The 27,699-nt window shown below is 41.1% G+C and overlaps 1 protein-coding gene across 3 annotated transcripts in view; it reads left to right on the top strand.

The window, feature by feature from the left end:
* Window positions 1-20,515, top strand: part of gcm2 (glial cells missing transcription factor 2) — a 129,980-nt gene extending 109,465 nt beyond the window's left edge. For all 3 annotated transcript variants that reach the window (XM_034182747.1, XM_034182819.1, XM_034182679.1), the window contains 5 exons: window positions 8,831-8,943; window positions 9,195-9,320; window positions 17,019-17,278; window positions 19,667-19,910; window positions 20,043-20,515. In XM_034182747.1, coding sequence (XP_034038638.1) covers window positions 8,831-8,943; window positions 9,195-9,320; window positions 17,019-17,278; window positions 19,667-19,910; window positions 20,043-20,354 — 1,055 coding nt within the window. In that variant the 3' untranslated portion in view covers window positions 20,355-20,515. The remainder of the gene's footprint in view (window positions 1-8,830; window positions 8,944-9,194; window positions 9,321-17,018; window positions 17,279-19,666; window positions 19,911-20,042) is intronic.
* The last annotated feature ends 7,184 nt before the right edge of the window (window positions 20,516-27,699 follow it).

The raw sequence follows: 27,699 nt of genomic DNA, 5'->3' as shown, positions 1-27,699 counted from the left end.
TTCCATCCTTTGAACCTAGACGGTAATGTGACTCTGTCACCAACAGAGGGAGCCAAAGTGCCAAATAAGAAAATCCCTGTGGTAACAGAGTAAAAACCAATACACACTGCTGCAAACGACAGCAGGTTATACCAGACAGCTTAACGTGCAAACTAAATACCACCGCGGCTGCTACAACAGGCGTCGGAGCCCGCTGCACGGGAGGAGACAGGGCTACAGCCGTAACAGCGGGGTGCAACGCGACCCAAGCTGTAAACTCCGTCATGCGCGCACCAACGCGCACAACCCGGGCGGAGCGCACCCGCAACTGATCCCGGATCAGCTCCAACATCTGCTGCAGCCTTCCCAGCAAAAATACCGTCTCTGCTTCCGCTGGTCCATTGTTAAATGGCCAGAGACTGTTATGTTTCGGACGCGGGTGGAGAACTGACCCAGCGTTTGAAGGACCCAGCATAAAATAAGCAGAGCACGGTTCAAAGGATAACAGAATTTAATAAACATAACAGTGAGTGATGCTAAACAACTAAACAGTCCGTGGTCTGGTGAGGTGAAAACACGGCGCGCCCCCAGCAGCGCAAACGGTCCGGAGCCACAGCAGTTCGGACCCAGGGACCCCGCCGACACCCCCCAGGTGGCCGCGACAAACCGAGTCTGTGAAGAAAGAAAACATGAGGTGAGTCCAACTCCACACAGAGAGACACAACTCAAAGGTGCACGCAATCAACAAACACTTCCTGGCTTAAAGCTATACATCAGCTTCTTACCCTGCAGGCACGGAACAACTCAGTTCAAATCTCCACTGCAGCAGAAGCTGATTAGACAATTAGCATAACGTGACAGCTCACTAACACAAGGTGTGAGGGACACCAAATCCACTGTCATTACTTCATAAAAGTCACCAAAACCAAATTACCTCAGGAAGTGTGCTGAAGAGCGTGGGACCTCACCCAATCCTCCTTCACAAACTGTGGCGTCAAACCTGGAGCGGTCTCTGCGTCCGTGATGGTGAGATTGTTCTCCTGACGTCGATCTCACACGTCTGCTCACAAGGTCGAGTCTCTGGCAATCACACACTGTGCATTCAAGGTTTAAATGCAGCAATCTCTGATTAAGACAAAATATACCACAGTTGTGAGTCCTGATGACCTGCACGTGATAACAAGCCTCAGGTGTTCAGGGTGAGGTCCTGATGCTCAGCCACTCAGTCCTGAATGCATACCACCTGGTGGGAGAAACAGAAAACAAAAACCAAGCCAGCCAAACACCCCAGCCCACAACACAGATCTACACTCAACAAAAATATAAACGCAACACTTTTGGTTTTGCTCCCATTTTGTATGAGATGAACTCAAAGATCTAAAACTTTTTCCACATACACAATATCACCATTTCCCTCAAATATTGTTCACAAACCAGTCTAAATCTGTGATAGTGAGCACTTCTCCTTTGCTGAGATAATCCATCCCACCTCACAGGTGTGCCATATCAAGGTGCTGATTAGACACCATGATTAGTGCACAGGTGTGCCTTAGACTGCCCATAATAAAAGGCCACTCTGAAAGGTGCGGTTTTATCACACAGCACAATGCCACAGATGTCGCAAGATTTGAGGGAGCGTGCAATTGGCATGCTGACAGCAGGAATGTCAACCAGAGCTGTTGCTCGTGTATTGAATGTTCATTTCTCTACCATGAGCCGTCTCCAAAGGCGTTTTAGAGAATTTGGCAGTACATCCAACCAGCCTCACAACCGCAGACCACGTGTAACCACACCAGCCCAGCATGTTCACCTCCAAGATCGTCTGAGGCCAGCCACTCGGACAGCTGCTGAAGCAATCGGTTTGCATAACCAAAGAATTTCTGCACAGACTGTCAGAAACCATCTCAAGGAAGCTCATCTGCATGCTCGTCGTCTTCATCGGGGTCTCGACCTGACTCCAGTTCGTCGTCGTAACCGACTTGAGTGGGCAAATGCTCACATTCGCTGGCGTTTGGCACATTGGAGAGGTGTTCTCTTCACAGATGAATCCCGGTTCACACTGTCCAGGGCAGATGGCAGACAGCGTGTGTGGCATCGTGTGGGTGAGCGGTTTTCTGATGTCAATGTTGTGGATCGAGTGGCCCATGGTGGCGGTGGGGTTATGGTATGGGCAGGCGTCTGTTATGGATGAAGAACACAGGTGCATTTTATTGATGGCATTTTGAATGCACAGAGATACCATGATGAGATCCTGAGGCCCATTGTTGTGCCATACATCCAAGAACATCACCTCATGTTGCAGCACGATAATGCACGGCCCCATGTTGCAAGGATCTGTACACAATTCTTGGAAGCTGAAAATGTCCCAGTTCTTGCATGGCCGGCATACTCACCAGACATGTCACCCATTGAGCATGTTTGGGATGCTCTGGACCGGCGTATACGACAGCGTGTACCAATTCCTGCCAATATCCAGCAACTTCGCATAGCCATTGAAGAGGAGTGAACCAACATTCCACAGGCCACAATTGACAACCTGATCAACTCTATGCGAAGGAGATGTGTTGCACTACATGAGGCACATGGTGGTCACACCAGATACTGACTGGTATCCCCCCCCCCAGTAAAACAAAACTGCACCTTTCAGAGTGGCCTTTTATTGTGGACAGTCTAAGGCACACCTGTGCACTAATCATGGTGTCTAATCAGAATCTTGGTATGGCACACCTGTGAGGTGGGATGGATTATCTCAGCAAAGGAAAAGTGCTCACTATCACAGACTTAGACTGGTTTGTGAACAATATTTGAGGGAAATGGTGATATTGTGTATGTGGAAAAAGTCTGAGATCTTTGAGTTCATCTCATACAAAATGGGAGCAAAACCAAAAGTGTTGCGTTTATATTTTTGTTGAGTGTATATTGTAATCAATGCTATGAGATTTGTGTTCAGAGTAATCAAACACTTTTAGATCAAGCTCCTGTGCAGAAGCAAGTTAAAAAGAATCAATTGACATCATAAAAGGGTTGTAATCGACAAACCAAAAATGCGACTAAATATGATATGGCTATTTCATGTAAACCAGTATGTGATATGGATTTAACCAAGAATTGTCTCATAACAAAAAAGGAAAACGAAACAAAAACATACCAAAATCCCTTCAAATAAACAATATCGAAACAGTAAGGAACATGTTCATCCAAAAGGAGCAATCATTTAAATTTATCCAAATCCACAAGCTCTCTTATCATTATGGTCTTCGCTCCCTCCGGAGTTCCATTTAGTTTAATCCACACTTTACAGTTCCTGGTCCATGTCGCTTGAATTTTTTTCTGCTTGTGAAGGACTCTGGCTTGTCTTGCAATCTCTGCAATTTTCTTTGTCAAATGTTCGTTCACATACGCCTCGGTTCCTTTCAACTTTTTGTTTGCCTTAACAATTCATTCTTAAACTTTCTATTTACAAACCAGATGATGATCACCAGTTTCGCCTTTTTGTCTCTTCTTGCAACTGAATGGCAATCAGCAATACCAGTACTATTAATGTGGATGTCCTTGGAAGGAAAAAAACTGAACAACCTGTTGCTCCAGGGAGTGAGTTTCTTCTCGCCTGTCATCTGCATCATTGGCACCGCTGCCCACAGCAGTGGCCTGAGCGTATGTCCGATGCTTAATGTTCAGTCCTGAAACAATTACTTCCTCCATCCTCATTTGTTGCTCAAGGTCATCGACACGATTTTCCAATGATCTGATTTTATTGTCTTTCTCTTGCAAGATTTTTTTGAGATCACGAACTTCCTTCAATAAACCAAGCAGTTCTGTTTGCTTTTTAACCACTCCACTGAGTTCATCTGACATGAAATTCAGGGAGAGTTTGATCTCATCCAGATCTTCACTACTTAAGGCTTTTTTTGGCATTTTGTACAGTTAGGAAAAAAAAGGTTGTACCTTATGGGCAGTAACTACACTGACTGACCACGGGGGGCTCAGTCCGCCTTCGAGGCCCGTCCGCTCCGCAGCTGCTGCTGCTGGAAAACCCTCCCTTAGAGGGTTAGAGCAGGGGTGGCCAAGTTCGGTCCTCGAGAGCCACATTCCTGACACTCTTAGTTGTCTCCCGGCGCCAGCACACCTGAATCCAATGAAAGGCTCATTAAAAGTCTGCTAACGAGTCTTTCATTGGATTCAGGTGTGGTGGAGCAGGGAGACAACTAAGAGTGTCAGGAATGTGGCTCTCGAGGACCGAACTTGTCCACTCCTGGGTTAGGGTCGCCACAGCTTCATAGTGGAGTACAGTGTAGAAGGATATTCTTTCACCAAAACAGATCAAATCCAGGCTTGCATCTCTGATGTACCTTCTGGCAATTTGTGGCTGAACTTTCAGGTCTTCTTTTTAAGAAAATCCTCCTTTATACCACTTCATCATGAAGCTGAAAACTGGGGATACAAAATGCAAAGCTTGCACTGTGCACAATTTCTCTAATCACAGCCACATACGCCTATACGCTATTTTGGGTTCTCTGGCTGTCTTGGTGGCTTTCTGCACTCTTCTCCTGAGTGTCATACTGTTTGTATATCTTCATAACTGATGTAAATAAAGTCCAAGACATATTCAGTGGCAGCTTCACCATCAGAAAGCCTTGCCCACATCTACCACAAAAGACTCCAAGCTGTCATTGATGTTAAAGGGGGCAACACACGGTGTTAAGAACAGGGAGCTGTCAACTTTGGATCAGGTTCATTTGGGTAGTTTGTGTTGTCATTATGATTTAAAAAGAGTAAACACAGTTGTTTGACAATAAATGACTTCACCCAACCACTAACCATGAGTGAAAGAAGCGTTTTTGTGTTATCATTCATATTCTTTGAAAAATGGCCCAAAAAATAAAAATATTTTGACAGGGTTTGTAAACTTTTTCAGCACAACTGTATAAAATGAAATAAATTGATGGTCACAGATTTCCTCTCATAGAATGACCTTCTTGATCCAAATCAATCAGGATCTAAAATTTGCCTGGGTTTGGATTACTACAGACCTGCCTTTAAATGATGCTAGTAGGGGTTTAAAAAGGAAAAGATTGCACCATCTGTTGTGCTTTGTTATAGGGTTAGGGTTATAGGGACCTTTTAATTTGGAAACCAAGTATTCAACACAGTTAAAACTATTCCATTTATTAATCTTATGAGCTCAACCAATATTTTGCATCACTTTTTTTTATCAAAATTGTAGCAATTTTAACTTTTGACCCCTGTACAAACTGTAATAGACCTTTCTCACCTTCTTTTTTTGTTATTTTTTACCCCATAACATTCCCTCATAGATAGCCCAAGCTATACCTTTTTGGAATTTTCAGAATAAGAGAAATAATGTAGCATACCTTTCAATATGATTGGAACATTTTTAAATGTTGACCCCTGTGTAATCCTTTATTGACCCTTACCTGGCTAAGGCCGGGTTCACACGGCAGGATAATTAGGCCGATATCGGAGCCTGTCTTCCCCTTCTGACAATCTTAAGGACGCCCCGACAGTCGTGATGACGCTAAAGATAATCTTATCAGATATTCCTGCCGTGTGTGGTGTGTTCAGAGCGCTCTGATCTGCTCAGAAGGACGTCAGGAGCGCTCCGATCGCAAATCGGGGATATTCAACATGTTGGATTTTTTTGGCCCGATATTGCAGAGTGTGTTGTGTCCTCTGACCAAAACAAGCACGCAACCTGCTGAATGTGACATGCAGCCAATCAGAAAGCGAGGTGTCGGACGCACGGAGCGGAAAATAAAATCAAAACAGCTGTTCTGACTTACCAGAAAGTCCGGTGGTCGTGCTGTCTCCACTCGTTTTAAAGAACACCTTTTTCTTTTTGTATTGTTTTTTCCCTCTGTTTTAAATAGTCCACAAAGTACCTCCGTTTGTTTACTCTGAAGTCACGTTTAATCTCGAGAGATTTTGTGAGATTTCCTGTCTGAGCAGTGAATGTTCATGTGTGAAATCTGTTCGTGTGTGGTGTTGTTGTCCTCACCATGTGGCTGAACACCACATACTGTACGACCAAACCTGTTAGATCCATGATTTTTTATCTTCACGTGTGTGGTCTCTCAGGTTTTGGAAACCTAAACATCATTTTAAAATCCTGTCGTGTGGACCAGGCTTAAAGCTCTGTCATGGCAACCATAGATTTTTGTGTAAGCTATGATATAATGAGGCTAGCTAGTAATTGTTGTTTGGGCACCTTAAGTGGTATCAGTTAGGTCAAACCTGGCTTTGGGCACATGGACTATGCTGTGTGAAGATTGTTCACTGACCACAATGCATCATGCTTATCAGATGCAGCTGTTTTAGCCTTTGACATGGATCTCACATGCAAATCCCTCAATAAATGGAAGCAGGCATAGTTGTCTGTAACACCTTTTCAGGTAAGCTAAAAACTGTTCACTGTGATTGTGATTAGTCTTTGTAATGGTTTTTTGTATCAAAGTATGGGTTGTCATGCATCTAAGCGGTGTATTATCAGTGGTAGACATTTTTCATTTCAAGCCATGCTTAAACTTCAGAGCCTCTGTAAAAATGAATCACCACCTTTACTGACCTGATCTCCAGACCCCATCCACATGGAGAAATAAAAGCAGCATAAAAATATGATACAAACCAGAGACATTAAAGTTATTTTAAGTGTTTAATTTAATACTTGTATTCAGTTTTGTTCTGTGCACAAGCTGATTGTACTTGCTTCATAAACGTGCTGTGAAGTACTTCTTAGTGTTGCATCCTTTCAGTATCACAAATATGCTGCCCTGAAGTTTGGATCAGGTTTGTAATGATCAGTAGTGCAAACATGTTCTACTGGTAGATATCAATGCCCAGCGACTCCATCAGACCACACCTTATTTCAAGACCAGAACTCCCATGGAAACAAAAATAAGTGCAATTCAGCTTGCTACTGATGTGGTGTGGGCAGTGTGCATAAAAACAAGTGGGAACCTCATACCAGTTGAAATTAAACAAATGCAAAAGTGCAGTTTATTGACTGACCTCTTGAGGCTAGCTCCAAAACAGAGCACTTTCCCATAGGATAGGATGTTAAAATGTCCAACTTTGGAGAAAAACATGTTTACAGCCTGGTTTTGGTCTCTATGCAGTGGCTTGCAAAACTATTCAGCCCCTTGGTATTTCACACATTTAATTTGTTTATGGCATTTCAAATACAAAAGTTATAGGAGGGTTTTATTAAAAACAAGACCTGAAATTTCAATAACAATTTGCCAGAAGATACATCTGAGATGCAAGCCTAGATTTAATGTTTTGGTGAAAGAAAATCCCCCTTCGTGCCACTTCATCATGAAGCTGTATAACTGGGGATACAAAATGCAAAACTTGCACTGTACGCAATTTTTTCAATCACAGCCAGAGAAGCCTATAACTTTTTCTGGGTTGTTTGGGTGTCTTGGTGGCTTTCCTCACTCTTCTCCTTCTTGCACAGTCAGTTTTTGTGAACTGTCTACTCCACACAGATTTACCATAGAGTGCCATATTGTTTGTATTTCTTCATAACTGATGTAAATAAAGTCCAAGACATATTCAGTGACTTGGAAATGTTCATATATCCATCCCCCAACTTGTCTGAAGAAAACTGGCAATAAAACTGATTATTTACAAATATTACACCAAAGGGGCCCACGACTTATGCAACCCATCATCTTGGCTTTTACGTTTTTAATTAATTTATATCAAGTTGTAGAGATTTGCTTTCAGTTTGAGTCTAAGGAAGATAATTTTAGAAATTTTTATATTGAGAAGCCTGATTTACATTTTTGTATTTGAAATGCCATAAACAAATTAAAATGTGTGAAATACCAAGGGGCCAAATACTTTGCAAGCCACTGTTGCTAGTTTCCTCCTCCATGACAACTGTATTTGTGATTTTTTTTTTCTTCTTCTTTTGGCTCAAACCCACAACTCTCCTTCCTTTGAATGAGGCCTGCCCACCGGCGTATACATTTAGTCATGTGTCTCTTGGTGTGAAGCAATGCGGGGTGTTGCTTTTATGAACAAATCTAGGTTTACTTTATTAGGTGTTGGGGGCAGTGGTGGGTACAGTTCCGCTAATCCGCTAACTGCTAATTATCAAAGATAATGTTTTCATTATCAGATTTGCTTTTCAGATAACTTTGAAAACCATCATCGGACTAATTATCTTCCGATAAGTTTTGGTCCGATAATTTTTAGACCGCGAACATATTTTTGCAGATGTGGTAAACAAAGCTCGGTAGTTACAAACATCTATGAAATTTAAAATCAGTTGGTTACAAAGGCAAAGGAGAACTAGTCACAAAAAAGAAAGAAGGCTCATTTCTTTTGACCCCATACTGATATGCTGGCAATATCACCCAAGTCATCCAGAGGCATACAGTTTTAACTTATGGTTAAAATTTTAACCAAACTAATTTCGGAGAAGTTACTTACATTAACGTCACGTCTGAAGTTTTACAAAGTGAAAATACGCTCCACCCCTTTATGCTTTGAGTTCATCATTCAGCTGCTGTGAACATGGCATCTCCCATAACATAGCTCAGACACGAGCTTCATTTTGGTTGTTCCAAGTGTCTGTAGAAAACCTAGGGGTGACGTCATGCAGGCATTGTCCAGTATATATGCAGACTGTACAGGAAAAATATAACTGCATCAGGTGGAATCTATGAGTGCCACTTGTGTTGCGCTGTGCACTGCTTTACACCAGGATGAAGATGGGCCCCCAGATATTTAATGTTTAAGACACTGCATATTATTTACATTTGAGGTAAAGTTCATGTTTAATGTATTAGAGACACACGTTAATGAACATGAACCTGTGTTACAGAGAAACTGTGTCCCAGTTGTAATGGCACTCTGGAGTTGTTGGCGTGTCGTGGACATAGTGGTTATCCTGTCACCAACTTTTGGAGAGTTGATGGAAAAGCCATTTTCTTCCAGGTGATGACCTTTACTCTATTTCATCAGTTACGTGTTACCTGGCTAAACAAGTTATCTGTTAATGGCACAATAACTATGAACATACATATGCCCTAGATCAGACATATTTGTGAACCATTCCAGGTTTTTTCTTCATATGTCTCACAGTTTTGACACCATTCTTAACTATTTGTGGTCCAAAATGCTTGAAGCCATCCATCAATATCTGATCACGCTGTGTTACATTACTTATTGTTCTGATATATTTCCAGGCTAAAGGTGTCCATGATCATGCCAGACCAGAGTCAAAGTCAGAGACTGAAGCAAGGAGAAGCTCGGTGAAGAGACGACTCAGCTCACCTGCATTCACACACAAGAGACGCCTCATGGAGACACAGGTCTCATCTTTAAAAACTGTTCATCATACATGGTTAATTGTTTTGTACTTGTTCTGGGTCCAAGAACAAGTGTTGATTAAAGACTATTTGTGTTACTAAGTGAAGCTCTGTCCTCTTGGACAGCACAGTCTATGTTTACAATTATCTCAAAGTTTACAGAGATATCAGAACTGAACTGAAGAAGGTGAGTACAGCTATGTACAAGAAGACCTGGATGAATACACAACATTGGTCAAACACAATGTTGTGTATTCACACATCATTATTAATGTATACATACACAGTGCTTAAGAATATGAGATGTCATCAAAACAAACAAAAGCAAACTGTGAAATATGAAAAACTCAACAAATTGGTCTTTTCAAGCAGTGGTGGGCAGAGTTCCGCTTATCCGCTAACCGCTAATTATCGAAGATAATGTTTTCATTATCGGATTAACGTTTCAGATAACTTTGAAAACCATCATCAGACTAATTATCTTCCGATAAGTTTTGGTCTGATAATTTGTAGACCGCTAACATATTTTTGCAGACGTGGTAGACAAAGCTGAATAGTTACAAGCATCTATGAAATCTAAAATCAGTTAAGTACCTACCTGTTAAATGTTTCATAGTAGATACACAGTTCTATCTTCTGTAAACAGAGGAGAGCTGATTTTAGAAGAAACCACTCTATCCTCTGCAGGCAAAGGAGAACTGGTCACTGAAAAGAAAAAGGAAAAAAAAAGGCTCATTTCTTTTGACCCCATGCTGATATGCTGGCAATATCACCCAAGTCATCCAGAGGCATACAGTTTTAACTTATGGTTAAAATTTTAACCAAAATAATTTTGGACAAGTTATTTAAATTAACGTCACGTCTGAAATTTTATAAAGTGAAAATATCAGATATATGTTTTAGTTTTAAAGTAATCCACTAGTTTTGAAGGTTTTAGTGTGGACATGCTGTATTATGGATACCTCAGTACATTCACGACAGAAGAAATGAATTTGAGACGCTCTGATCAGGCTCCACATGGACAACAGCATTAAACTCTTTGTATATTGTGTCTAAAACTCTCGTGAATATATTCTCTGGGTTTATAGACATTGTTACTGTGTTTGTTTTATGTAAAAATGCCAGAAGAAGCTCAGGTTGCTCCTCTATTATTTTCAATTGAAATCACTGCAATCGATTCCTGTTTGCTCTTTAACGTCTTACTTATGGCATGCACTGTCTGTCGTCTTTGTTCCAGAGTAATATATACAAGATGTCTGAAATTCAGTTTGTGTTTATTAAATTCCACGCATCTTAAACATAGCAGACAGGAATTATCTGGAATTTTGTTTTGGCAGGTTTTCAAGGTCTCTACTGTAGTGTTCTATTTATTTTGACACCGGTTATATCAGACGGTTATCTAATTACAACTTGGCTTTTTTTTTTAAATGCCTTTATTTTTTTACAAATAAAAAAATGTCATATTTTACAAAAGCACATTTATCTGTAAACAACACACGACACACCTCACATTAACGTGTTGGTTTACATAGAATGAATGAGTCAACCAGTCAGTGTTAGTGGAGGCACATTTTACCGATAATCCTTTGACATCTGTCTGTGTTTGTTACAAAACTTCAGAATTAGTGCCTTATTCAACATTAAAAGATATATATTTTAACTTTGTACAAATGACAGAATTGACATTAATGGAGTTAATCTATCAGTATTAATTTTATTTATAAACCAAATCATAAGTCAGCACTCTTTTATTTTCCAAGACCTCTGCCTCACAGCAATGCTGTTATTGAGTTGAGAGCCGAGCTGAGCTGTTCCTCTCACCTGCTTCACTGCTGGAAGTTATGTAGTAAACAGGAGCTTCCAGCAGGGGACAGGGTGCACAAAGACAGAAGTGCTGACTCATTGTTTGGGTCTGTGGTTGCCTTTGATGCTACCAGAAGTGATCGTGGTGTTAAAACTCAAAATCAGCTTGTTCGTAGTTGCAAATGTACTGGAGACAATACTGGAATTTATCGGTTATCTGTAGCTTCCGATAAATTTTTTGGTGGTTTATCGGTTTAGCTTTATAATCAGTTTGCTGATTATCTGTTATTGAAGCTCATTTTTTTGGTTAGCTGTGCCCACCACTGTTTTCAAGTGATCTGAGTCATGCTTGTCCATCTGATGCAGATGCTCATAGTGCTACACCAAGCACAACTTGGGGATTAAGACAATTTCATAAAGAAATTTAGTAATTTTATGTTATACCACGGTCAGTGAGAATTCCATGTCTAAGTGGCGTGCATTATTTTTGTGTCTCCACACACGTAGTTCAGCGAGTTAAGTCACTGTAATATCACTCTGCTCTGGTCGTCACCACAGCAACGTGCAAATCAGTTGGCGCAGATCAGCTGCGTTTAGACAGGTGAATGACAGAAATGCGATAAAACATGGATTTCCAAGTGAATTTTAAGATTTTTGGCCAAAATAAAATGTTTGAGGAATGGAAAGAGGAGAGCAAATGAGAAGAACAGCAAAAGCAATGGCGTAAAGATTTAACATCAGACAAACTGGACAAGATTGAAATCAAATCAAAATCAAATCAAATGTATTAATTTATATAGTGCCAATTCATGATGAAATCATCTCAAGGCACTTCACACAACATAATAAAAACTGAATTAAAAATTTAAAAACACAAAACCATACAAGAATACAAGAATAAAAATAAAAACAAGGAAAACAAATGAATCTTTAAACGTGATTTAAAAGTTTCCACAGTATCAGACTTTCGTATGTGTGCTGGGAGATTGTTCCACAGAGCTGGGGCACGGTAGGTGAAAGCTCTGTGACCAGCAGACTTTTTATTCACCCTGGGAACACACAGAATTCCTGCACCCTGAGAACGCAGGGCCCGAGCTGGTACATAGGGCCTTACCAGGTCAGCCAGATAGGGCTAGATAGGGAGGTGCAAATCCATGAACAGTCTTATAAACTAATAACAGTACCTTAAAATCTGATCTTGCAGCGATTGGGAGCCAGTGCAGGGACGCCAAAATGGGCGTAATGTGGAACATTGCAATAATCCAATCTAGAAGAGACAAATGCATGAATCAGGGTCTCAGAATCAGCCATAGACAGGATGGGATGAATCTTCACTATATTTCGGAAGAAATGGAAGAAAGCAGTCCTCATAATATCTCTAATGTGGAGGTCAAATGACAACATAGGATCAAAAATTACCCCAAGGTTCCTCACTTTATCCATATGATGTATAACACACAAACCTAAGGTAAGCGCTAGCTGATCAAATTGATGCTGATACCTTGCTGGACCAAGAACCATCACTTCAGTCTTATCAGAATTTAAAAGTAGGAAGTTACTAGACATCTAACTTCTCACTGATGCAAGGTAATCTTCCAAAGACTTTATGTGAAAGAGATTACCAGCAGTTATTGGCATGTACAATTGGGTGTCATCAGCATAGCAATGAAAGGCAATCCCAAAATGCTGCAGTATATTCCCAAAGGGTGCTACATAAAGGGGAAAAAAGCAGGGGGCCTAAAATGGATCCCTGCGGAACCCAAAACTTCATATCCCTAAGATCAGAAGATGCGCCATTGCACAACACACAGTAAGAATGACTAGACAGGTATGACGTCAACCATGCAAGGGCAGTTCCCGTAATCCCAAACTGATTCTCCAGTCTGTCGAGTAAAATATGATGATCCACAGTATCAAACGCAGCACTAAGATCCAACAGCACCACTGTAGTGGTATCCGAGTCCATTGCTCACAAAAGGTCATTCACAACTTTAGTAAGAGCCGTCTCTGTGGAGTGACATTTTCTAAAAGCAGACTTCAATGGCTCAAAAAGATTATTCTCAGTAAGATAGTCCACGAGCTGTCGCAAAACCACTTTTCCCAGGATTTTAGAACAAAATGATAGAGTTGATATCGGTCTATAATTTTTCAATACACTAGGGTTGAGATTGGATTTCTTAAGCAATGGTTTAATCACTGTAGACTTGAGACATTTAGGAACAGATCCAGAAATTAATGAGAGATTTATAATTTCCAGCACAGTCGGCCACAGAATGGGCCACAGGTCCTTAAACAGTTTTGTTGGTATGGGATCAGATAAGCATGTTGTGCTTTTTGTAGACATCACGAGCTTCATCAGCGCGCCTAGTGAGATACCATCAAAATCTGTAAATCTGGGTAACACCTCAGTGGGACCATCCACCTCCATAGCAGTATGTGGTGGTTGGACCAAGGCCTGCTGAGATATGCTCAACCTTCCATGAATGAGGAAAGCTACAGTTTCAAACAAAAACTTTGAGTTATGCTTGTTTTTATTGATCAAATCAGAATAATAGGCCCGCTTTGTAGCCAGGAGTGCATGCTTATAAGCTAAGATAGCATCATGCCATGCAAGGTGGAACACCTCTAATTTGGAGCTACGCCATTTCCATTCCATACCTCTGGCCTTCTGCCAAAGGTCACGCAAGTAACCACTGAACCAAGGCAACTGTGCCTTGGGAAGGCGTGGCCTTAAAAGAAGAGGTGCAACCTTATCTAGTGTAGTCTTGAGCGCTGAATTCAAGCCATCCGCAAGACTATCCACTGACTGAACATTCTCCAACCCTGAAGCCAAAATTTCAGGCAGTCTGGCTTTGAGTTCAGTCATAGTTGAGGGATTAATGCGTCTCCACAGAAGTCGACAAGGTTTACACTCCACTCAACGCCACAACGTAAATGTAAACCTAATAAATGAGTGGTCAGAGACCACCGAGGCAAGAGGCAAAATGTCAGTGTTTATGACAGCAAGGCCACGCGCGAGAACCAAATCAAGGGTATTTCCACTAATGTCCGTTGAGTCCTGAATGCATTGCTGGAATCCTAACGCAGCCACAAGTTCCATAAATTATTTGCAAAGGGGATCAGAGGGCTTATTTATATGAATGTTAAAGTCACCAATAATCAATCAATCAATTTTTTTATATAGCGCCAAATCACAACAAACATTTGCCCCAAGGCGCTTTATATTGTAAGGCAAGGCCATACAATAATTATGTAAAACCCCAACGGTCAAAACGACCCCCTGTGAGCAAGCACTTGGCTACAGTGGGAAGGAAAAACTCCCTTTTAACAGGAAGAAACCTCCAGCAGAACCAGGCTCAGGGAGGGGCAGTCTTCTGCTGAGACTGGTTGGGGCTGAGGGAGAGAACCAGGAAAAAGACATGCTGTGGAGGGGAGCAGAGATCGATCACTAATGATTAAATGCAGAGTGGTGCATACAGAGCAAAAAGAGAAAGAAACAGTGCATCATGGGAACCCCCCAGCAGTCTACGTCTATAGCAGCATAACTAAGGGATGGTTCAGGGTCACCTGATCCAGCCCTAACTATAAGCTTTAGCAAAAAGGAAAGTTTTAAGCCTAATCTTAAAAGTAGAGAGGGTGTCTGTCTCCCTGATCTGAATTGGGAGCTGGTTCCACAGGAGAGGAGCCTGAAAGCTGAAGGCTCTGCCTCCCATTCTACTCTTACAAACCCTAGGAACTACAAGTAAGCCTGCAGTCTGAGAGCGAAGCGCTCTATTGGGGTGATATGGTACTACGAGGTCCCTAAGATAAGATGGGACCTGATTATTCAAAACCTTATAAGTAAGAAGAAGAATTTTAAATTCTATTCTAGAATTAACAGGAAGCCAATGAAGAGAGGCCAATATGGGTGAGATATGATCTCTCCTTCTAGTCCCCGTCAGTACTCTAGCTGCAGCATTTTGAATTAACTGAAGGCTTTTTAGGGAACTTTTAGGACAACCTGATAATAATGAATTACAATAGTCCAGCCTAGAGGAAATAAATGCATGAATTAGTTTTTCAGCATCACTTTGAGACAAGACCTTTCTGATTTTAGAGATATTGCGTAAATGCAAAAAAGCAGTCCTACATATTTGTTTAATATGCGCTTTGAATGACATCCTGATCAAAAATGACTCCAAGATTTGTCACAGTATTACTAGAGGTCAGGGTAATGCCATCCAGAGTAAGGATCTGGTTAGACACCATGTTTCTAAGATTTGTGGGGCCAAGTACAATAACTTCAGTTTTATCTAAATGTTCAGTTTAATCAAAATGTTGTCCGCACTAGCTGACAAGTTAGAGATGAACGCACCAAATTCACCATTGTTCCTGTTAAAAGGGAGTTTTTCCTTCCCACTATAGCCAAGTGCTTGCTCACAGGGGGTCGTTTTGACCGTTGGGGTTTTACATAATTATTGTATGGCCTTGCCTTACAATATAAAGCGCCTTGGGGCAACTGTTTGTTGTGATTTGGCGCTATATAAAAAAAATTGATTGATTGATTGATCCAAGAATTCAGAATATGGACTGGGAGGCCTATAAACAGTGACAAAATAACATGACTGATTTCCATACTTCTGACCATGACAGTACGAAGCATCATGGGCAGAGTGGAGAGTCAGATGCTCAAACGAATTATATTTATGACCCCCAACAGTTAATAAGGTAAACATAGATTTATAAATAAAAGCAACACCCCCGCCTTGCTTCGCACCACGAGACATGTGACTAAATGTGTGCGCTGGTGGGCAGGCCTCATTCAGAGGAAGAACAGCTGTGGGTTTGAGCCAGGTTTCACATAGCCCAATCATGTCCAAGTGATGATCCATAATTAGATCGTTAATCAACAGGGAGTTCGAGGACAGCGATCTGATGTTGATGAGACCCAAACTGAAGACTTCCGTGGGGTTGACAGACTGACATCTTTGAATAGGCCTGACTAGCTTAAAATCCACTCCACGATTTCCATCCAGTGCCCAGAGAGCGTCAGAAACTCTTGTCGTCACATCAGGACTACAAGTCCCAGAAGCTGCAGCGCTCTGATGATGTGAGCGACGAGCATTGAAGACGGGAAAGAAGAAGAGAATGGTTGCCAATGATGAAAATATCTTGAGACTGGCATAAAATAGTCCCAAATACTTACGCATTTTTATGGAGTTCTGTTAACTTAAATAAATATTTGTGTGTTAGCTCACTGTGTGGGACCATGGTATAAGAGGATTAAACAACTCAAAGCTGTGCATTATACGGTTTGAATGCACTTTGCGGAGTAACACCACTCCGCTTCGCGTTGTGGTGTTTTAGACTCCGTGTCATGCATTCAAACCGTATAATGCACAGCTTTGAGTTGTTTAATCCTTACTTATCAAGGGGAATAGAACTGAGGATTCTGTGGTCACAAGGTGACATCTCTAATCCCTAGAATATTACCTCCCTATGGCCAGGAACAGACAAAGAGTCAGGACAGGCTCTGAATATTCAGCAATGATCATATCAGGTCTGGGAGCATGGGCTGGCATTGCACGTTGCTGCATTCACCACACTACAGAACTTTCTTGGGTGACAACCAGTCCATCCCAGCAAGGAAAAATAATTATCTATCTGCTACCGGCAGTTAAAATGCTGAAATGTCCTTCATCCTGTCCAGCTGCTGAGGTCTTCAAAGCTGAGGAGCCTGTAGATTGGATCATACACAGAGAAACATGCCAAATGGCAAAATGACTGACCAGAGTAAATCAAAAAATAAAATACAAACAGCGGTCAGGTCTTAAACGCTACATGGACAAAAAATCCTCACCATGTCTAAACTGACTGAACAGTGATGTTTGTTAAAGACTTTGTTGCTGTTACTTACAGGCTCTGGGCACCGCATTCCTTTCCTGTGTGGAGCCACCAGAGAGAATCTCCTTTGACTCAAACATCCCTCTCCAGTCACATTACCCAGCATTCCAGGGCCCCGAGTCTTACTACAACGCCCACAACACACTAGCAGAGTCCCCAGCTGCACTGCAGAAACCGGCCAATCCTAGACTGTATATGAGCCGACCCAGCTATGACTTCCCAGGATACTTAACATCTCCTTCTTACCCTGTGACCTCTGACCTCTGTGACCACAGGTTTGCTTTTCTATCACACACAAAGTTGTTCAATTCAATTATTTTACATGGCACCAAATCACAACATACATTGGGGAAAATAAGTATTTGACCCCCTGGCAGTTTTACAGGTTTTCCCACCTACAAAGAATGTAGTGGTCTGTAATTTTTATCGTAGGTACACTTCAACTGTGAGAGACAGAATCTAAAAAAAAAATCCAGTAAATCACATTGTATGATTTTTAAATAATTATTAATATTTTGCATTTTATTGCATAAAATAAGTATTTGACCCCCTAGAAAAACAGACCTTAATATTTGGTACAGAAACATTTGTCTGCCATTACAGAGGTCAGACGTTTCCTGTAGTTCTTGACCAAGTTTTCACACACTGCAGCAGGGATTTTGGTCCACTCCTCCATACAGATCTTCTCTAGATCTTTCAGGTTTGGAGTTTCAGCTCCCTCCAAAGATTTTCTATTGAGTTCAGGTCTGGAGACTGGCCAGGCCACTCCATGACCTTGAAACGCTTCCTACAGAGCCCCTTCTTAGTTGCCCTGGCTGTGTGTTTGGGGTCATTGTCATGCTGGAAGACCCAGCCATGACTCATCTTCAATGCTCTTACTGAGGGAAGGAGGTTGTTGGCCAAAATCTCACAATACATGACCCCATCCATCTTCCCTTCAATACGGTGCAGTCGTCCTGTCCCCTTTGCAGAAGAGCACCCCCAGAGTATGATGTTTCCACCCCCATGCTTCACAGTTGGGATGGTTTTCTTGGGGTTGTTCTCATCCTCCCATCATCTCATCCTCTCATCACCCCAATAGAGCGCTTCGCTCTCAGACTGCAGGCTTACTTGTAGTTCCTAGGGTTTGTAAGAGTAGAATGGGAGGCAGAGCCTTCAGCTTTCAGGCTCCTCTCCTGTGGAACCAGCTCCCAATTCAGATCAGGGAGACAGACACCCTCTCTACTTTTAAGATTAGGCTTAAAACTTTCCTTTTTGCTAAAGCTTATAGTTAGGGCTGGATCAGGTGACCCTGAACCATCCCTTAGTTATGCTGCTATAGACGTAGACTGCTGGGGGGTTCCCATGATGCACTGTTTCTTTCTCTTTTTGCTCTGTATGCACCACTCTGCATTTAATCATTAGTGATCGATCTCTGCTCCCCTCCACAGCATGTCTTTTTCCTGGTTCTCTCCCTCAGCCCCAACCAGTCCCAGCAGAAGACTGCCCCTCCCTGAGCCTGGTTCTGCTGGAGGTTTCTTCCTGTTAAAAGGGAGTTTTTCCTTCCCACTGTAGCCAAGTGCTTGCTCACAGGGGGTCGTTTTGACCGTTGGGGTTTTACATAATTATTGTATGGCCTTGCCTTACAATATAAAGCGCCTTGGGGCAACTGTTTGTTGTGATTTGGCGCTATATAAAAAAAATTGATTGATTGATTGATCCTCTAAACATGGTAAGTGGAGTTGATTCCAAAAAGGTCTATTCTGGTCTCATCTGACCACATGACCTTCTCCCATGCCTCCTCTGGATCATCCAGATGGTCACTGGTGAACTTCAAACGGGCCTGGACATGTGCTGGCTTGAGCAGGGGAACTTGCTGCCCTGCAGGATTTTAAACCATGACAGCATCATGTGTTACTAATGTAATCTTTGTTACTGTGGTCCCAGCTCTCTTCAGGTCATTGACCAGGTCCTCCTGTGTAGTTCTGAGCTTTCTCAGAATCATCCTTACCCCACAAAGTGAGATCTTGCATGGAATCCCAGACCGAGGGAGATTGACAGTCATCTTGTGTTTCTTCCACTTTCTAATAAATAATCATAACAGTTGTTGTCTTCTACCAAGCTGCTTGCCTGTTGTCCTGTAGTCCATCCCAGCCTTGTGCAGGTCTACAGTTTTGTCCCTGGTGTCCTTAGACAGCTCTTTGTTCTTGGCTATGGTGGACAGGTTGGAGTGTGATTGATTGAGTGTGTGAACAGGTGTCTTTTATACAGGTAACAAGTTCAAACAGGTGCAATTAATACAGGTAAAGAGTGCAGAATAAGAGCGCTTCTTAAAGAAAAATTAACAGGTCTGTGAGAGACAGAATTCTTGCTGGTTGGTTGGTGTTCAAATACTTATTTTATGCAATAAAATGCAAATGAATTATTTAAAAATCATACAGTGTGATTTTTCTGGATTTTTTTTTTTTTTTTTAGATTCTGTCTCTCACAGTTGAAGTGTACCTACGATAAAAGTTACAGATGTCTACATTCTTTGTTGGTGGTAAAACCTGCAAAACTGACAGGGGGTCAAATATTTATTTTCCCCACTGTAAGTCGCCACAACATGTTTCACAAGGGTAAGGTCTAACCTTACCATGTTCAGCATGAATGTATGTTTGATGTGTGCATATTTGTGTGCACAGGGTGGCTCCAGTCCTGGGCTCCACCTCCTCCACCTCTTCTTTGTCTGCTCCTCTCTCCTCTTCTGCTTCAACCTCCTTTGAGCCACAGGCTAAACCTGTTCCTGGCTGGAAGGAGCTGCTGAAGAACTCTACCTCGTATGGTGACAACCACCATTACTATAGCACAGAATACCCCTGTCGTTACCCTGGAAACACCCCAGGATCCCCTGCAGCACTAAAGACCATCATCACCACAACAACAAAGGTGAGTTCATAATTACACAACAACACTCAAGCCTTAATTTCAAAATGAATATTCCTTTTCCTCCTTGTGCTCTCTCATATTTCTCCAAAACCCCTCTCTATGCTGTCTTCATCTTCCTGTCCTCCCACTCAGGTGTCCTATCAGCCCTGTCCAAAACCTCCAACAGCACTCCCTTCATACCAGCCATGCTCCAAACCTCCAGCTGGTCTCCCATCTTATCAGTCCTGTGCTCCTCCAAAACAATCAGGTCTCTCCAGTTGGTCCCCATTGCTGGAGGACACTGCCTCAACTTACTCCACTGAGGTCAAAGTGATGGAGGAGACAGGAGGAGTCATTAAATCAGTGTCATTCCAGCCTGAATCTCTGCAGACCAAGACAGAGCGAGGTGATGGCTATGACTACCGCTATGCATATACTAATGCCTACCGCTACGACGACTACTAATCATTGTTTCCATGACAACTGATACCACTGTTACTACAACAACAGTGCATCCAGAAAGTTTTCACAACACTTCACTTTTTCCACATTTTGTTATGTTACAGCCTTTTTCCAAAATGGAGTAAATTCCCTCAAAATTCTACTTACAACACCCCACAATGACAACATGATTTTTTTTTTTTTTCAAATTGATGAAAAATTAAAAACTAAGAAATTACATGTCCATAAGTATTCACAGCCTTTGCTCAGTACTTTGTTGATGCACCTTTGGCAGCAATTCCAGCCTCAAGTCTTCTTGAATATGATGCCACCAGCTTGGTGCACCTATCTTTGGGCAGTTTGGTCCATTCCTCTTTGCAGCACCTCTCAAGCTCCATCAGGTTGGATGGGAAACGTCAGTGCACAGACATTTTCAGATCACTCCAGAGATGTTTGATCGGATTCAAGTCTGGGCTCTGGCTGGACCACTCAAGGACATTCACAGAGTTGTCCTGAAGCCCCTTCTTTGATATCTTGGCTGTGTGCTTAGAGTCATTGTCCTGCTGAAAGAAGAACCGTCACCCCAGTCTGTGGTCATGAGAGCTCTGGAGCAGGTTTCCATCCAGGATGTCTCTGGACATTGCTGCATTCATCACAGAATTTTGCTTCTCCTGGTCTGAGAGTCCTTCAGGTGCCTTTTGTTAAACTCCAGGCATGTTGTCATGTTGTCTTTTACTAAGGAGTGGCTTCCGTCTGGCCACTCTACCATACAGTCCTGATTGGTTGATTGCTGCAGAGATGGCTGTCCTTCTGGAAGGTTCTCCTCTCTACACAGAGGAATGCTGGTGCTCTCACAGAGTGACAGAGTATTCTCCAGCTCTTTTAAACATGCATTTGTGGAACCACGTCTCAAAAAGTCTAATCTGGACCCTTATGATCTGAAAAACTTCCAACCTATCTCCAAACTTCCATTCCTGTCCAAAGTCTTGGAGAAGGTGGTTTATGATCAGTTAATTTCCTTCTTAGTGACTTTCAACATGTTTGGCACATATCAGTCTGGTTTCCGCAGGCATCACTCTATGGAAACCGCCCTACTCAAAGTATCTAGTGATATTTTGATGTCTGCGGATTGTGGAAAATGCACCGTTCTAGTCAATCAATCAACAATCAATCAACATTTATTTATAAAGCGCTTTACAGCACCGACTGGTGTCCAAAGTGCTTAACATTAAAAACACAAATTTACAAAATAAAACACATAAAATAAAATTTTAAAACAACACATAAAAAAAAAAAACAAAACATAAAAATAACAGAACATGTCACCTCCCCACTAAGTGTTAAAAGCCAGTTTAAATAAATAAGTCTTTAACTTAGATTTAAAAAGTGCTAGGTCAGGAATAGTACGTAACTCAAGAGGTAGCTCATTCCACAGTCTGGGGCCAGCTACCGCCAAAGCATGATCACCCCAGCGTTTATATCTTGACCTTGGAACATCTAAGTAAAGCTGGCCAGACGCCCTTAACGTCCTACTGTAGGTGCGCAAAGTTAAAATTTCAGACAAGTAGGGAGGTGCAAGGCCATAAATAGCTTTAAAAACAAACATTAAAATTTTAAAATCAATTCTAAAACGAACTGGAAGCCAGTGGAGTGAGTATAGGATGGGCGCAATATGCTCACGTCTAGAAGTGTTTGTCAAAAGACGAGCAGCAGCATTCTGCACCAACTGGAGACGCGCAAGAGACGACTGATTAATGCCCGCATAAAGTGCATTACAATAATCAAGTCTGGAGCTGATGAAAGCATGAATGGCCGTCTCAAGATCACGTCTACTGAGAAAGTGCTTTATTTTAGCCAAGAGGCGAAGTTGGAAAAAACTAGCTTTGACAACAGAATTTATCTGTTGATCGAACCTCAACTCTTAGATCTGTGCTTTGCATTTGACACTGTCGATCATAAAATCCTGCAAACAAGACTACGCAGTTCGGTCGGTTTGCGTGGTTCATCTCTTATTTGTCAGGTCATAGCTTTAGTGTCACTGCAAATCAGATCATTTCTGACTCTGCCAGTTTGACGTGTGGTGTACCCCAGGGTTCTGTTATGGGCCCAATTTTGTTTTTGCTCTATTTTTTCCCCTTGGGAAAGATTATCCAGGAGTTCGTTGATATTTCTTATTATTTATTTGCTGATGACATCCAAATTTAGTGCTAATTTAAAGCCTCTGAGATCCAGAAATTACTACTGAACTGCCTTGAGAAAATAAAACAGTGGCTTGGCACAAATTCCCTGCAATTAAATTTGGATAAAACTGAGGTGCTGGTGGTTGCCCCAATGATGTCAGTCCGGGGATTAAACAGTATTTAGGTCTTTTGAGCTCATCTGCAAAATCTAGCCTGAGAAATCTAGGTGTTATCTTTGATAAAGAAATGTCATTTGAGCATCATTCCAAGCAGCTAACCAAAAACTGTTTCTACCAGCTGAGGAAGATTTCCAAACTCAGATCAGTTGTTTCAAAAGATGATCTTGAGTTGATTATTCATGCCTTTGTATCTTCTCATTTGGACTACTGCAACGGTTTGTTTTCCTGTCTGAACAAAAAGGAGCTGTCCCGTCTGCAGCAGGTCCAAAATTCTGCAGCAAGGCTGCTGTCTCAGTCAGACAGAAGGACTCATATCTCTCCTATTTTAAAGTCTCTTCATTGGCTCCCAGTGTTGTTGCGTTTCCATTTTAAGATCCTAGTATTTTAGAGGTTTGCATGGTCAGGCTCCCTCCTACATTAGAGACCTGTTATGTCCCTACGCTCCCGCTCGGAGCCTGAGGTCAGTGGATCAGAACCTTCTGAGGTCCCTCGTACCCACTTTAAGACCTGAGGAGATCGCTCTTTCCAGGCCGTTGCACCGAGGCTCTGGAATGATCTCCCTTTGTCTCTTTGTTTGCTGGACTCTGTCAGTATTTTTAAGAGCAAACTTAAAACCCTTCTGTTTCTCCAGGCAGTCAAACCTTAGCAGTGAGAGGACTGTTTTATGACCACTGTGTGTGTCTTAGTGTTATTTTATTGTGATGTACATTGTCTTTTATTCTCAGAATTTTTATCTGTGTGTGCCTTTTGTGAAGCACCTTGTGACTTTCCTTGTCTGTGAAAGGTGCTATAGAAATAAACATTACTTACTTACTAACTTACTTACCATCGGGTTCGTGGCCACCTCACTGATTAAGGCCCTTCTCCTCCGATCACTCATTTTAGACGGGTGGCCAGCTCTAGGAAGAGTCCTGGTGGATCTGATCTTCCATTTACAGATGATGGAGGTCACTGTGCTCATTAGGACGTTCAAAGCAGCAGAAATGTTCCTGTACCCTTCCCCAGATTTGTGCTTTGAGACAATACTGCCTCAGAGGTCTACAGACCTCTTCTGACTTCATGCTTGGTTTGTACTCTGACTGTCAACTATGGGACCTTAAGCTGTAGAAACACCTCAAGAATGATCAGTGGAAACAGGAGGCACCTGAGCTCAATTTTGAGCTTCATGGCAAAGACTGAATACTGATGTACATGTGATTTTTTTTTTTTAGCTTTTTTTATATATAAATCTACAAAACATGTCACTGTCATTATGGGGTGTTATGAGTAGAATTTTGAGGGGAAAAAATAATTTAATTAATTTTGGAATAAGGCTGTCACATAAAATGTGGAAAAAGTGAAGAGCTGTGAATACTTTCATGATTCAAAGTACAATTACAAGAGTCACTGCTGCTAATATTGTTAGTTCAAGCCCAGATTGAAGACCAGCAGTGCAATGTCTAGGTAAACTAAGAAAGTACGATGGATGCTCCTGCTTAATGGTATAAATGCTTCAAACACATCAACTCAGGATGATGATGCAATTGTTCCTCTCATGCCATCAACAGGCCAAAATCCACATTCCACCACTTTGGTCCATGATCATCATATTTGAACATACAACAGTTCCAAATGAATGACCTGAAAAGGAAAATTTTCAGTTCCTCAGAGATACGCTTTATTTATTTAGTAATTGATATGCTGGACTGGAATGCTCAGAGACTCTGATGGGGACTGAAATGGATTGTATCTGCACACCACACAATGAATATGACAACAAAAGAAAAGAGTAGAAGACAACATGAGATGTAAAAAACAAAGTTTAACATTTAATTCTGAATTGAAATAGAAAAATTTTATTAAAGTTTAAATTTTGTTTTAAAAACTGTTATGTGTAATTGTTTAATTTTTTTTGTATGGCTCAGCTGCACTAACACAGTTTTGTAATTTTGTTTTTGTTAACCACCACAATGGAGTTGAAACAATCCAGATGTACTTGTAGTTTCAGCTCTTGGTGTTAGGATTGTTGAGATGAACCCCAATAAATGCAGGCAGAAAACTCGAGAGGATATGGTGCCCAAAAGGTGATTTATTTTCTCTCAAAAATCCACACAAGACCAAAACAGTCTCAAATGTGCACATGACCAAGTTCCCACAAAAATCCACACAGCTCCAGAAAACCCAATCCTAAAACAAACCAAAAGGTCACTTAATCATGACCTGGGGGGCTACAAAGAAACACAGAGTCTTGAAACATGCTCACAGAGAAATTCTTAGGGAGCAAACAAAAACCAGAGAGGACAGAGGAAACATGAACAATGAGCCAGCACTGACTGATAAACAAGGAAGTGCTTAAGTAATGCAGGTGAAATTGGCTACACGTGGATGAAAAACAAGGAGGAACTTCAGACTCATGTGGGAGGAGCAAAGTGTGTGGAGATGACTTAACTGAACAGACAAACCAAGTGTAAGAATAATAATGGCAATAAAAGGAACAATAGGAGTAAAAGAAAATAAATTACAATAACTGAAGAGGAGGAGAATCACAAAACAGAACTGAGGAGTGATAACGTGCAAGAGTGAAAGTCAACATAAAATAAGAGTGAACAGAACACAAGACCAATAACTAACAGAAAAGCAATGTGAAAACTCAAACGTGAAGGATGTGCAAATGGAAAACACTACAGACACATGAGGGTTCAGGGATGGAACATGGGGGACCCAAACATGAACAAACAAACCGATACAGAGAATGAACACATACACAAAAGAATAATAATAATATGAGCGAAGTGAAGCTCGCTCATGGTACAGGGCGTCCTAAACACGAAGTGCCAAAATTCAAGTCCACAGTAAAACAGGAAATGTTCAAATATCAAACACTTCCTGGATTGATGGACGAGATCCCATGGAATCTCGTGGGAACTCAGTGGCAAACTCACACTCAAACAGGAACCGCCGAATTCTCAGTCACAGTGAAACAGGAAATGTCAAACACTTCCTGGCATGGGTGGAGCTAGAGCAGAGGCCGGGGTTTCACTGGACTCCCCTGAAATCTGATTGGACACAGATGATTGACATGTCACAGCACCACACGTCTGGTTGAAAGAGCTGCATTTTGAAATCAGCGAGTCACACTGACTGCTAGGTTCCTCCTGTCCAGTGTGTGGTGTACCACAAAACGTTCTAATCCACCTGAGTAGAAGAAGAAAAATGTTTGCTTCAGATTTCATCTGAACATGTCCTTTGAACTATGGACTTCTAATCACACCAAACTTATATTGGTGAGTAAATGACCGTATTTTATGACAAAAATGAGGTGCAGGTTGTTAAAAGCAGCATTTCTCCTTTAATTCAGGTTGCCATGTCTGTCTGTTAGTTAAGAGGTGACACAATCAAATTCAGTACAAATACAGCTGGAGCAAAATTAATGGAGCAACTTTAACTTTTGACCCGTGTACAAACTGAAACTGACCTTTGTCACCATTCTTATCATTTATCATGTTTTCATCCCCTGACTTGTCCAAAGAAAACTGGCAATAAAACTGATTATTTACAGGTTTTATCAGGTTTTAGAGATTTGCTTTCAGTTTGAGTATGAGGAAGATAATTTTAGAAATTTTTATTCTTTATTTTTTGTTTTTCTAGTATTTAAAATGGCATTAACAAATTAAAATGTGTGAAATTCCAAGTGTTCCAATACATTTGGAGGGCACAGTATCTTAACCTTATGATGAGTGTAAAATTAGTGTGATATTATTACTGTTTTGTTTAAGAAGGTTTAATTTTCACTGTTGCTGCACTTTGTGTCAAATCATAGTCATATCGTTTATCATATTGATATGAAAATTCAGTAAGGTATATCTTTTATTATACATTCCAAATCTAAGGTGGAACTCTACTCGTGTATACTAAGGTACACCCAGGGGCGTCGGACTGGGGGGGTAAAGGGTACTATGTACCCAGGGCCCAGAGCATGGGGGGGGGGGGGCACAAAAAATTGGCATTAAATACATTTTTGTGTTGCATGTTATTAATGTCCATACAATTCATGTTGTAAAAGCATATAATTAGAATGAATGTATAAATGTTGCAAAACATAATTCTGCTCTAACAATAATATTGAAAGATCTCTGAGGGCCCTTCCACCCCTGCACAGTTGTACAATGGTTTAGTCCAGGCGCACAGGCGACACGCTGCCACACACACACACACACACACACACACACATGTCCCACACGGGATCTGACAGAAAGAGAAGGTGTTTAGTAGAGCTGAAACAACTAATCGATTATTAAAATAGTTGTCAAATAATTTAGTCATCGATTAGTTGTTAAATAACTTTGTTTTACCGCAAATGTTTCGTTTCTTCAATATAATCAACCGTTTCTGCTTTGCTTTGAACCTTGAACCAATCGAAGCAGTGATTCGCAGATCGAAACAGTGGCGTTTTCAATGTTAAAGTTAGCATTAAGTTGTTGTTGTATAATAATTCATGGCTCAGCATTTGTTGTCATAAAAGAGTCAAATGTATTACAAATTGTAATATTTTTAAATTTATTTTTTATTTATATATTAGTAATAATAGCAACAACAATAATAGTAATAATAACCAGTAATGCTACAATACAATTTTAGAGAAAGAAACAAAAGAACCTTATTAAACACAACAGAAAAGATAAATCCAACTAACAATGAACAGAAATAAATAAATATAGAAGTGTTTTTACACAAGGAAAAATAAAATGCAGTAAACTGCACATTTGTGTCTTTTTTCATGAAAATATCTTATTAAATATAACATATTACACTTTAGTCAGGCCTTTAAAATACGTTTGTGGACTCTTGCTGTAATATGTTGTCAGTGGTTGAGATAGTTGCTGTCGGCATCTAAACCTGATGTAAATCTCTCTGTGGTGTGTCGGTGATGTATGTATGTGCAAAATAAAACTAAACACTACTCCAGGTATGTTTTTGACCAGAACATAACATCATAACTTTGTTACAAGCTCAAACGTTGATGTTGTGTGA

This window comes from Thalassophryne amazonica, chromosome 1, assembly GCF_902500255.1.
Source record: "Thalassophryne amazonica chromosome 1, fThaAma1.1, whole genome shotgun sequence".
Taxonomy (NCBI): domain Eukaryota; kingdom Metazoa; phylum Chordata; class Actinopteri; order Batrachoidiformes; family Batrachoididae; genus Thalassophryne; species Thalassophryne amazonica.
Note: the sequence above shows the minus strand (reverse complement) of the source record. Positions and strands in the feature narration are given on the sequence as shown.